The sequence below is a fragment of the Pieris napi genome, chromosome 9 (genome assembly GCF_905475465.1).
Source record: "Pieris napi chromosome 9, ilPieNapi1.2, whole genome shotgun sequence".
NCBI classification, from domain to species: Eukaryota; Metazoa; Arthropoda; class Insecta; order Lepidoptera; family Pieridae; genus Pieris; species Pieris napi.
In genome coordinates this window covers 506,303-519,694 of record NC_062242.1, presented here as the reverse complement: position 1 = coordinate 519,694, position 13,392 = coordinate 506,303, and the positions used below count along the sequence as shown (strand labels likewise).

Genomic DNA, 13,392 nt, shown 5'->3' with positions numbered 1-13,392 from the left:
TATTATAAAAAATGTTAGGATATTATTAATCTTAATACCTTAAAAAAAGTATACAGCGCAGTAGCGCGGCAAATTGCGCCGTTGGTTTCGCGCATTTATGTTGGTAGCCCTGCTTTTCAAGCCGCTGTGAACAGTGGACGCCATTTTCGTTTTTCATTCCTCTAACGTGCCGCGAGTGTAGTGATATTGATTTAGTTTTTGTTCAATATTGTGCTTCAATATTACTTCTGATTTTTATACAAGTGGTTTACTTAGTTTTTAAAAATGGCAGATGAAAAAAAGGTAAGAAGTGTCCTAAGTATTCGTAGTTTGGCCCTCTGAAGCTTTGTTCATGTTCAGATATGGCGTTCAGTTGCAATGTGGTCAACTAATATTTTTACTAGATTTTCGGCACGTAATTACTACATATTTTCCCATTTAATTTCAGGGTGAGAGCGAGCACATCAACCTTAAAGTTTTGGGGCAAGATAATGCGATTGTTCAATTCAAAATAAAAAAACACACGCCACTAAGAAAGCTCATGAACGCGTATTGTGACCGTGCTGTAAGTACTGTTTTATTTAGTGAGAAAATCAAACATTTAAATTATCACGGTGCTCTTTTAATCTATTGATAACAATATTTTATCCGCGTATACAACTTATTTGTTTTCGGGGCAACCGGCAGAAATGATGAAAATGGTTGAGGTTAAACAGGGGAATACTATGTATGACACATAAACGGGGCGTTCACATTATCTTCTCTGTGGAAGATTACTATTAAATCCCTAAGCAAGCTTTCATTTGGCATTGCCTTTGAAATCATTCGGTAATGTCATTAATGTAGCTTTAGTAGAATATGCCACTAATTTTGCCTTGATAACCACAACAAATTTTCTAAAGTATATATGGCTTACCCTTAATTCTTAAAAGTTAATAATTTTGCCACCAGTTATAAATTGAAATTACGAATGTGTTTTGAAAAGCAGTTGGTTTTCTTAACACCTGTGTTCTCCGCTTGTTAGTTAAAATTTAGATTACTAACTGCTCATATTGTATTGTATGCCGATTCAAAGTTAAGAAGGTGAAGCAATATTGTATAAATACAATAACATGTTTAATTTTTTAATATTTACTCATATTATGCACATGTCAATGTTTGAATTTGATTGAATGCAGCAATCAGCAATGTAATGTTATGAGTAAAGTAGTTGTTGTAGTTAAACTTTACATGTTGTTTAACTAATGCGTGCAAGAGACAAAAATCATAGTTAAAACAGTAATGCCCATAACATAACATATTTTAAACAGTATGAAAATGTAAGATTCATGGATTAGTGGTAGATAAATGTATTTTATTTAATAAGTAATTAATACTCTTTCTTTTCTTTTTAGGGACTCTCAATGCAGGTTGTCAGATTTCGATTTGATGGACAACCAATTAATGAAAATGACACACCTACATCACTAGAAATGGAAGAAGGGGATACAATAGAAGTCTACCAACAGCAAACGGGCGGAGTATTAGTGTAAATTGTTGTTTAAGGAACTGTCCAGCTCAGTGGGATATAGAGGGTTTACCCTTCTCAAAACCTAATTTAAGTTAATATTAATAACATATTTTTAATAGTATTGAGACTTGAAGCTTTTTATTGTTCATTCCATCTTTGACAGTACTACAAAATGTCATATTTTTTATTCTTTAATAATTAAAAAACAAGAAGCTATTCACAATCTTTTGTGAAGTTACCTAGCAATCATTTGGTTTACCAAAATGTGTAAAAAATTATTAAAAATGTATGTTATGTATTACAGCTATTGTAAGCTATGCCAGCATTATGAGACCTAAAATTGTAATATATCTCTTATGTGAATCAAAAAACTCTGTTAAAAAAAAACAATATGTATGTATGTACCTTACCTTTGAAATAAAATAAATTCAAAATAGACTTCTTTATTTTTCCTTTTTACTGTTATGTGACCCTAAAATACTGTATTTGTTTAGTTTTATGCTTATGCAACTGAATGGATTAGCATTGTTAAGCATATATCGCGGAATATGGTTAAAAGGAGTATTAAAATATTAGGAATATCCATAGCGCAAAATCACCTCCATCATGAGCATACCCCACACTCACCTTCACATACTTACCCTCTTTTTAACACCATCACACAACACAGCCAAATTAGGTACCACTTATTTAAATGAATTGAATATTTTTTTTTGTTTCCTTTTGAAAATTTTTGAACCTTATAGTTAAATGTATTACATCTCTATTTCATTATTATATTATTTTACACTATTTCATTATATTATTTTCTATATTTTCAGTGTAACTGTTTATATATAATTTATGTAAGCTGGAGGATTACGAAATAAATATGAACATATTATATGAAGTTCGTGGTGGACTCGTCATTTACGATAGATGCACCAAAATAAAAGTAATTATGGTGGTTATTAATATAAAAATGTATAGTAATGTTAGGTCTCATGTTTTTCAGCGAATACCGCTCAATATGCACATTACGTATTCAACACATTGGACCAAGATCGGAGTGGACTGCTCAGTTTTGAGGTAAGGATACTGTAGGTACGAGCTACGGCAATACATTTTGCTCACTCGGGCTTTCTTAGTTTTATAAGCGTGGCGAATTCCTAAATCGTCGAAGTTACCGTAATAATAACCGTACAGATACAAAACTCTGAAACTTGAACAAAAACGTTTTAAGTAGGCTTAATTTATAATTTTATGAATAACAAAGTTACCTAAAGACGGTTACAGAGTTGTGGCTGACCAGAATGGTGTAGTGCCTATGCCAGGATGTCGGGCTAATGATTAGAAATTCTAGGTTGAAATTTCAATAGTTATTTATACTCACTCGACTGGCGCAACGACCCAAAGTGATTCTTGGCCTTCAAATAGTGATTTATACAATCTGATTCATGATATCAATAGTGATGTATATAATCTTAGTATAAGCCTATTTTTTTCATGTTTTATATTATTCTTCAGGAATTTGTTACTGGTTTATCGGTGCTATCGAGAGGAACTATAGAAGAGAAGCTGCAGTGGACATTCTCTCTTTACGATATCAACGGAGATGGGTATATAACGAAGGAAGAAATGACTGAAATAGTAACCGCAATTTATGATCTAATGGGCAAGATCGTGGAACCAATGATAGACGACGATGCCATTCGAGAAAAAGTCGAAAGATTGTTTCAAGTAGGTTTTTTTGTGTTTAACGTAGCCTATGTTAGTAACGGCAAAGTGAATGAATATTTATTTCAAAAGGACCAAAATAATTACATACTGTAAACCACCACGGTTCAGTGTTTATATAACTTATAAAGCGCCTGATAGAATTTCATACTACTAAATGTCACTGGAGGGTTTCATTCCAAAAAATATCTTACTTTCCGTGGTTTTATTTACTGTTAAATAATAAGAATATAGTGATCGCGACACAACGAAAAAACTTTTGGTTAAGGAGTCGCTTATATCCACATTAACAGTTAGCATTTAAATAAGAAAATCTGTTTTCAGAAAATGGACTTAAATCGTGACGGGGTCCTTACACTTGACGAATTCTTAGACTGCTGTTTACGCGACGAAGATATAATTCGCTCAATGGGAGTGTTTGACAGCAACTTCTGACGCCCTGCCTCGAGGCGCCCGAGACGCCGCGCATGCTAAACCACCATATTATTATTAATAGGCCCGTTTTTTTGTATAAACCCTAATTGATTACGAGTTCTGTAAAATCTCAGGAAGTCTAACGTGTCGTAGTTAGTACCGAATATAGTGAATTAATGTATTCCCTTAATTTCGATGTCGTAATGAATGTAAGTAGTTTTATGGAAATTATATTGAAAAATATTTTTGTAACAATACAGTAGTATGAATGTCGTGAAATTTTCCAAATAAATTCTTCTTTCGAACTATTCACTTTTAATGTCTAGGAAAAATTGTCTCTCGTTGTTTATCATCCTATTATAGGCCATCTTTAAGAGAGCTTATCATAAGAATTTCTTCAACTAATCTCTGATATTTAAAGATGTCAAAACGCTTTTTGGATTTCTACGACCATGTTTTTATTTCGTATATAGATACTTCTCTCATCGCTGTATCAAGCTTATCTCTTTCCCTCTTTTAAATTATTCCGGCCATTTTTTCGTAGATAATATGAAATGAAATTTTTCTATATATATTATATTGTTATATACCTACGAATTGTCTTGTTTGGAATAAATCGTATCACACATCACCGCCCGTAAGCAACGTGGCTTTACCTATCTCGATGTAATTTTCGATATAGTTCTGTCAATATCCGTAATAGCGCCGAAGTCGTATCCTTTTGATCACGCGAAACTTTTGTCGTGATCGCTATCGGAAGTTACAGAGTAATCGCAAGTCCATGACTTTGTTATGTAAATTTGATTAATAATAAACTCTAGCAGCATTAGTCTTTAATTTAAAACCACAAAAATCATTTGTGTTATAAATTTCAATTACCTTCCTTAAAGTGTATAATGGAAATGGGTTCATGCAGGATAAGTTATTTTATTGTGAACGCACACAATAATATATCGAGAACGGACGTTTATTTAATTAATGTAATGTGTAATAAATACATAATCAAGGCCACTGCCATTCCTCATATATTATAATCTGAATTGTACACTTTCAATTAAAGTTCTTTTGTCAACATGTATTATTGTAATACAAACCTTTGAATAAATTGTCTGTCGTATCTACTCGTAGGTACCCTAGGTAATAAATGGAATCTGCAATTATTGTAAATACTCGGATGTAAATATTTGTTCTAGACGTAAATGTATATTTTCATAGTGGGTGTTAAAAGGAACCAAATAAATAGAGAAAAATAAACAATGTTATAAAATACTTAAATATAAACATGTAATTTTTATGTAGTTAGGTGTGAGACAAGTAACAGCAACGTTAGAAACATTTCGACCACCCTTGGCTGATTAGTAATTATATCTTCATTCCTATGTCGCAGTTGGTACCATCCTTCTATTTTATTCAGATTCGTTTGTCACTTAACTTATTCTATAAATAAACCTTCCGATGGTCGAGCTTAAAATATCGTCTTCCCAAAGTAAACTACTTATTTGCAATCAATGAATCTGCAAAGAAAGCCCGTTCCTAGATGTTTTGTTGCATTATGGTATGTATATGACTAGAATAAAAACAAGTCTTATGATAAATTAAAAAATAAAGTTGGTCCTAAGAAGTTACGCTATTTAAAATTATAGTCGTCTATAGTTCAAAAGTAATAAATGTAAATAGATTATGTACGTTGTAATTCTATACCTATTATTCGTGCCAAAAAAATCTTTAATTTCTGCGTGAAAATATGATATTGATTAATTTGAAGAGATAGTTTAATAGTTGTTCATTCAAAATGGCAGTACATGGCCTATATTGTTCGTTAATGTCCGATTACATAATTTGTATATTCCTAATAGTTTAGTACTAATCGCTTTAAGTACATTGTCATTGTAATTAATACAAATTTTGTAAAACGGTTTAGAAAAAACATATCACGATTAAACTTGTTCCAAGTTTTACCGAACACCTTATCTACAAATAGCACGTTGACGGATTTGTAATAACATCTTATTCGTTACTGTGCATAAATATATACATTCTTGGGTACGATATTGTGATGTTAAGGAATTGCTTTTTCTATACAGGCGTTACTTCATAATAAATAATTGAAAGGGCCGTTTTAATTAAACAATTTATGGAATACATTTCACCTAGATAGAACCCTCCACTTAAATAATTAGTATACGAAATCCTAAAAGCTGAAGTGTCGTTATAACTTATAACTATTAATGTCGTACCAGTAAATTCGCGAAATATCCAATAGTAAAAAGCATGGATATTCTTTGTGAAAGCCATCATAATCGTTTGGTAAACAGAGTGACGTCGCTTTCATTCGTGAGAGCCACAAGTATGTTTAATTATAAGGTGTTTAACTTTAATTATTGAAGTCTAAGGCAGGGGTCGACCCTAAGTGCGCAAAATTTGTTTTTTTTAGCTATTTTGATGAACAGCAATGCTTTTTACTATTGACAAAAATATAAGATATAATTCTTAATATATTCCAAAATGTTTGTGTGTTGACATGAATGTTGTCTAGGGTTGATCTGCAATTTAGGTATTTGAAAATACTAAATTGTTTATTTACAAATTGTATGTGTATTTTATAGAAAATAAATAAATCAATAAACTGGTGCTTTTTTGTAAATCCTTAAAAATAAAAGTCATTAAGGGCAAATATTTTATTGGAAATAAACACACTATTACATAAACATTACTAATATTGTATAAAAACTAATTAGAGTATACTAAAACTGAAATGCATTGATTTCAAACTATGTACGTACTTTGAGTTAATTGTACTCCATTTTCACGTGGACTTTGGCATCTATTTTTGTTTACACATTTTATTAACTACATGAGCATTGTTCACAAATATGTATTACTACCGTTATGAGTAGTTATATTATCAGTACATATATTGTATATAAAACCCTATAAAAACTTTCTTACCGAAATTAAGATTAATTCGAAATACATGCTTTTGAAGCGCTTACGAGGCACAAATTGTCAATTCTTAGATCATATAGTATATATAAACTAAAATACAACAAGGTACTTGTCAAAATCTGTGAGACACCATTTGAGCAAACCTTAAAACTAATGATTAAGATATCTCATTTCTATAAAAAGAATTCACTATAGACTATCGATCCACTCTAAATCATAAACTAAAATAAACCCAGATCTCAAACCGGTGGGACCAAAATGGCAAAAATAATTCATACCTATATTATTTTTATACGTTATTAAATAAAATCTAAATTTAATAACCTTCAATTTAATGTAACCTAATTATAAATGTATATAATCTGTAAAATATTTTTCTATAGTTTACTAAAAATAAAAATTATAGATCAGCATTTTAAGCATATATTCTCATTAGTTAGCCTTTCGTTTGTGATTTGGCCCCGGATTCCTTTAATTCTAAAACATTTGACCTGAAAAATATTCTTTGCAAAGACCACTATAAATTCACAAAATAATAATATAGTTTCTATTAGCATATACTAGAGTATTTTAGGCAATAATAGTGAGGGTACCCGTTTGCAATATCTCTGCCAGGCGGCCCCGTAACGCCTCCTACACCTGCAATGGTCCCGCCAGGCTCGATGTATCAAAACGACTATTGGGAGTAAAGCCGGAAGAGCAGCCACGGGCCGAGAAGACAAAATGCCAGGTAAAGCTAAAGCTATATGCATAATGATATCCCCCAAATAATTCGGATGACGCACGAAGCCCCACAAGTTGGAGAGAAGAAGCTTCTTCCCGTGAAACGTTGGCATCGAGTCGAGATCTGAAACGGAATATTTACTTTAATAATCTGTAAAATAAATGCGAAGTTTGATACGACTATTATTGAAAAAAAATGACAACTATTCCTACACAAAAAACTCAGTCGTCAACTACAGATACCGGCAAACATCTTGAACAATTAATGTCCTTGCCTGCGCAGAAGCGATATTTAGGTATCACTGGGAGGAGGGGCGGCGGGAGAGTGACGTTTCGATCGCGTGATTGGTAAATCAGTTGACGTTTGTGTCCCGCGATTGGAAAACTTTCCCCCACTCCCTTGTTTAATTCTCAAGAAGTTTGCCGGTATCTGTTCTAAATATTTATACCAACGCCGATCTTTAAACTTTCTACAATTAATATAGATGCATATAAGGGCGTCATCTTAACTAATTTTTATCTATTACAATAAACCACTGAGTCATAAGAACATTTAAACGTTATTTAATTTAATAAATCATCTGAACAGGAAAAATGTTACTTACGAACTGTCGTCGGGTCTAGTGGATTTTTCCTGAACCTGTGTTTTATGTCGTTACTCACATACATAAAGACAAATCCAAATAAGAATAATGCACTTGCTGCTATCAAAGTATTTGTACGTAAACTTAATCCAGAGTCTGCGACATATTTTGATATACTTGTAAAATAAAATGGGTATAATGCTGTTGCAGTTAACTGCATATATCCCAGCCCCTCATATTGCCAGTAAAATGTGGATATAACCTTGTACTCGCAGATAACAAAGTATAGAGCATATATTATTTGCATCAATGTGAATACGGCAAGTGTTGGCCTGTATTGCACCTCGCTTAGTATCTCTTGATAATTAGTCAAACTTATGTTTTCAAGGTTTTTCACTTCAACATAAAAACTCTGTTTTAATACAAGAACCAGTAGGATAAGCTGAAACAAACATAAGACATTGTAAAAAAATATATATGCTATAAAGGAGGCATGTTTACTTTTTTACAATACTTAGAAAAGTATACTCACAGTGGTAATATTGCACACTCTATAGGTCCATAACTTTATATTAAATTTCTTTATCTGCGGGTAGACTTCTCGACCAATGAAAAAATTGTAGACTGCATATTTAGAATTTCCATAGGGATTCAAATCATTTTCATTCATATTTCTAGCTTTCAAATAAAGAAACACAGACAAAACAACTGATATTAAAAACGATACAACTCCCAGCTGTAAGTGAGAGTCCAAGATCAAATTAATATTGAATATTTTATAGAAATGCAGAGAAAACAGTATGGTTAGTGTAACAATACTTGCGAAAAGAGCATTGAAACCCAACTTTTTACCTACACCATCTACTTGCTTGCTTCCCAATACCGGTAACATATGAATTCCAGCTTGTAAAATGTTTTGAACAAGAATAATCTCCAATGAGGGCACAGTAAACCATATTGTATTTTTATACACAGTTAAATCTAAGTGTATATTGTGAGAACACACTTTAGTACATGAACTTAAAATCCCAAATACAATTAGCGGTATGATAAATATCAAAGCTATAGCACCAAATATCCCACCAAACTCAAATTTGTTATTAACTTGTGCCAATGAAACTGTGCTTGGAACAGGTGTAGATAATTTTCTTACAACAGATGTTGATTTTCCTCGGAATAACAATTCAGGTTCATCATCTGAATAAGTATCAATAGTTTTGCTAATTGATTTACTTAAGGAATTGCTTAAGGATTTACTTAAACTTCTTCTTATGTCTGGTACATTTTCCAAGTCTCGTAGCCGACTAGATTGTCTAGGAGCGATATCAACTGAACGGCGCTTTCTCAAACTATATTCACTAAATTCTGTGCTATCAACACCATTTAAATCATCTTCAATTGATTTTATTGGTATATCTTTCACAGTATACTCAATACGCTTGGACCGTGTACTACGAAAAACTTCGAGTTTCGCAGAGAAGTCTTCCAACTTGACTTCTGCATTCTGCATCGGTGCCCGCTTTGCGGGAGACTTTGAAACAGATTCGTCTTTCTCTTTAACTGTTCTTGAAGGAGACTTACGAGCTGGGTATTTCAAAGTAGGTTTACGGCTGGGAGACTTTCTAGCAGGTGATTGGCGAGTTGTACGCTCTGTAGATTCTTTACGGTTTCTGGCGGGAGAACGCGATGGCGATGCAACTTTTCTTCTGCGAGAAGGGCTTGTATCAACTATACTAGCCCTCACACGTCCACTTCTTGTAGACATTTTCGATAGTTTACAATGATGCACAACTTATTTGTTTAAATGGCTAAAATTATCACGCCACCACACGCAACGAGATCGTTACTTCATTTAGACACATATTCACAATACCAATGATTATAAAATGAATTTAAATATTGAAACACGCAATCGTTGTGCCTGTAGCACATAGAATTTCATATTAATTACAAAATTTTACAATTCGATAAAATATATTCAAAACAATATCAATAAGCAACGCTACAACATGCGTCAGTAGTCAGTACACAACGACGCTTGTATAATTTGAAAAAAGAACTATCCATTCTGATTGGTCTAAAAGACGTTGTGATATTAGGATTCCGGATATGGTAATCGCTATCTCTTTTCAATGTGCAAGTTAGAAAGAGAGCAGTATAAAGCCACTAGAAGCGTCACAACCGGCTTGGGATAGTGGTAAGTAGATAACCATAACAGTACACGCTATTATTTTACCTCTACTAAATCTGTGGTTATTATCTCTAAATTTATCCTCTACCGCTGCCACAAGATCACTATAATCTCGAATGCCAAATATTTTTATTATCTAAAATTATAAAATTAAATTTGTCTATTTCAATATATTCTATTAAATTTATTTTTAATTGACTGATAATAATAGTAAGAACTCTTTTAAATCTATTGAAGATTGAAGGCCACAGCAAAGTCAGTTCAGGTGTTTTACCAGGTGATCTGAACCAAAGTTATTATTTTGGTTCAGATCAAACTTAGGCTATTGCCTAAGTTTGACATTATATCAACTAATTCCCATATCAACAAACTAAATAGAAAGTCAAATCAAATGATTTTCTTATCATTAGATAGCTATTTATTATCTCTATTGTAAACTCCAACTTTTAAAAGGGTTTCATCAAACAGATTATTCATATAAATATATATTTATTATTATTTTATTTTTAACAAACAATATAACTTATAACAAATGCTTGAAAACATAATTCATACAAAAAATTAAAATGCACAATATTCAAGATATCAAACAATGCTCAAATAAATGTTTATTTTTTTGTGTATAATTTACCAATATTTCTCAAGGTGTTGGACCAAGTTTGTAGGATCTACATTTGGTCCATGTCTTTCCACAGGCACTCCATCTTTGTCTATGATGAACTTTGTAAAGTTCCACTTAATGAACGAACCCAGTGTTCCACCTTGCTTATTCTACAAAAAAAGTGAAATATTTTTAGGAGTAAATTAAAATACAGTTCTATATTCTGTGTCGCATTTAGATGCTTAAACAGTATTATCTACTAAATTGAGGCAGATTGCTTATTGTACAGAGTCCAACTTATGCTAATGAATAATTTATACTTTATAAATAAAAAAATCAATGTTATTTTATGCATAGAAAAAGTAGATTTTTATAACAAAACATAGACTTTTTAATTCACATATTAATATTTAATCTAAGCTACATTATAGATAAAGTATTAAAAATAGAAAATGCACCTTTAAAAACTTCCACAATGGATGAGCTGAATCACCATTCACATCAATTTTCTCAAATAAGTCAAATTTCACTTTACGCTCCGAAGCAAAACAAACAATGTCTTCTGAATTACCAGGTTCTTGTCCAGCAAACTGATTGCATGGGAATGCTAAAATCCTTAAACCTGAAAAGGAGTCCTATGTTATAAAATAATTATTATAATAAATATTACCTTCTTACTGCATAATTTTTTTTTATCCAACTCTGTTTAAGTATTAGCTGTGCATATTAATTTTAATATTTTACATTATTAATTAATAATGCTGTCTATAATAATAACAATGTAAAAAATCTATAAGTACTTTTATCTAGAAGGTGGGATCACGATTATTATGCGCGGCAGGTAAAAAAGCAAAGTAACGTATAATAAACAAGGGATAGATATTATAATAATTATATAATCAGGTGGTAATTTGACGTACATAATTATAACATACCTCGGCTTTCACCGTAGTGATCGAATAATTCATTGAGTTGTTTGTAATTATTTGCTGTTAAACCACACTGAGATGCAACATTTACAATAATACAAACATGACCTTTGTAGACGTCTAATTTGACATCTTCACCTTTAATGTTTTTTACCGTAAATTCGTGAATGCTTGAAGCACTTTTGTAATCAGGGTTGTTATCTGTCATTTTCCTGAAATATCGCCACAATGGGCAACAATTAATAATGAAAAAACTAAGCTGTCGTGCAATTACATTGTCATTAGGGTAAAGGTTATTTAGGAGATTTTTTCTGCATTCGGCCAGTATTGCATAATCATTAGATCAACCTTAACAGAACATATAATTATGAATATAAGATACTAAATTATATAAACTCACAAAGTACTTATTTGTAGACGTGAAACACAATATAAATTGGTTACAGCAGGTACAACAAGCTTCGAAAGAGACCTAAATCCGATTGTCATGTTTATTTATTTATCGGCATTTGATAATTCGACTCGTATACAGATGTAAAATACGGTCTCTTAGTTTTTAACCATGAGTTGACTCACAGGTCATGACTCATGACACTTGACAGTACGTTGACAGGACGTTCAGAGCAAAATCTCTATCGAGACTGCTCCTCTCTTTCAACCGTGTCTATCAAGACTTAGGATTTGTGGCCTTTTACAGCCTGGCCACAGGACATTCGCCGATACGAATATTCGCGCGGTGCGGCGAAGCGTCTAGCGACTGAAATAAACTCATAGCAATGTACTAATCAAGCCACGCGCAACGGCGACCGGCGATGCGACCGGCGAAATGTACTAACTACTGAGCGAACCGCGCGGGCGACTGGCGTCGAGGCGGGCGAGGCAAAGTGCAAACAACAAACTACAAAGGCATGAATCAGTACGGCGCGAGCCACGTCACGGAGTCGAGCGGCAGTCGCGGCGAATAGAGCAGGGATTAAATAAGTTTAGTCGTTTTCGCGGCGAAAAATGAATAGGTACAGAGTTTTTTATTACTAAAATACTGGCTAGACCAGCTATTTGGAAGTCTGGCCATCCACAGCATTAATTTAAGCATGTTGTGAAGAGATTGTGGCAAGAAATAAAAATAAAATTTCCAGATTCCCATAATTTTTCAGCGGCACTTAAAATTCTATTTGCATTAACATTTTTCTCCAATTCTGGTTGAAATTTGAATATTCATAAGAATATAATCGAAGGTTTCAATACTCATTCTGGTATACAAAAAAAATTCTGTATATATTCTGTATTTCTCGTACTTTTTGTGGAATTCTCCATCTATACCTCGATTCTTATTTAAATCATTTATTCCACAATCTCTTCCAAATGTTAGGTCTTGAACCAAAAATCTATTACTTTCCAAGCAATATCGAGATAATTTCGATAAAGACATTTCGCTGTCGAACTTCCTTACTGGTCGCGGCGGCGAACGTGACTGGTGCGTGGCCTGCAAACGGCGCAGCGTGAATAGTCGCCTCGCCTCCCGCTTCGCCATTCGCACCGCCGATCCCCGTGGCCAGGCCGTAACATAAGTATCATACAGAGGGTTCAAAATTACATCTTGAAACAAATATCCATTTGGTTTGCGCTTAATAGTAACGTAACTTTGGTCAGTTCCCACCTTTAGGTTACGTAACTAGCGGTTATAATATTTTTTAATGCAAAAAATAATTATCACATTTAAGTTTAATGTAGGTATGCAAAATATGTTATAATGCAGTTGTATTAGGCTATGTTCAGATGGCAAAAACTTGACGCGCGTT

At 32.8% G+C, this 13,392-nt stretch overlaps 4 protein-coding genes across 4 annotated transcripts in view; 2 read left to right on the top strand and 2 right to left on the bottom strand.

Moving 5' to 3' along the window:
• LOC125052325 (Kv channel-interacting protein 4-like) overlaps positions 1-6,245 on the top strand; it is a gene marked incomplete at its 5' end in the record, with an annotated part of 101,107 nt that extends 94,862 nt beyond the window's left edge. Inside the window, 3 exons of the mRNA XM_047653093.1 lie at positions 2,484-2,557; positions 2,996-3,208; positions 3,530-6,245. Of these exons, the coding sequence (XP_047509049.1) occupies positions 2,484-2,557; positions 2,996-3,208; positions 3,530-3,640 (398 nt within the window). The remainder of the gene's footprint in view (positions 1-2,483; positions 2,558-2,995; positions 3,209-3,529) is intronic.
• On the top strand, positions 121-1,927 carry LOC125052324 (small ubiquitin-related modifier 3). The gene is made up of 3 exons (XM_047653092.1): positions 121-282; positions 428-544; positions 1,374-1,927. The coding sequence occupies exons 1-3, from the start codon at positions 265-267 to the stop codon at positions 1,509-1,511; spliced, it is 273 nt and encodes a 90-aa protein (XP_047509048.1). The 5' UTR covers positions 121-264; the 3' UTR covers positions 1,512-1,927.
• Positions 6,246-6,282: 37 nt separating the features above from the next.
• On the bottom strand, positions 6,283-10,411 carry LOC125052308 (delta(14)-sterol reductase TM7SF2). Its single transcript, XM_047653063.1, has 3 exons — positions 8,405-10,411; positions 7,894-8,314; positions 6,283-7,412 (listed from the first exon to the last, which is right to left on the bottom strand). The coding sequence occupies exons 1-3, from the start codon at positions 9,635-9,637 to the stop codon at positions 7,126-7,128; spliced, it is 1,941 nt and encodes a 646-aa protein (XP_047509019.1). The 5' UTR covers positions 9,638-10,411; the 3' UTR covers positions 6,283-7,125.
• Positions 10,412-10,535: 124 nt separating this feature from the next.
• On the bottom strand, positions 10,536-12,153 carry LOC125052309 (probable phospholipid hydroperoxide glutathione peroxidase). The gene is made up of 4 exons (XM_047653065.1): positions 11,994-12,153; positions 11,600-11,805; positions 11,123-11,286; positions 10,536-10,834 (listed from the first exon to the last, which is right to left on the bottom strand). Exons 1-4 carry the CDS (start codon positions 12,080-12,082, stop codon positions 10,691-10,693), a joined length of 603 nt encoding a protein of 200 aa, XP_047509021.1. The 5' UTR covers positions 12,083-12,153; the 3' UTR covers positions 10,536-10,690.
• Positions 12,154-13,392: the final 1,239 nt, after the last annotated feature.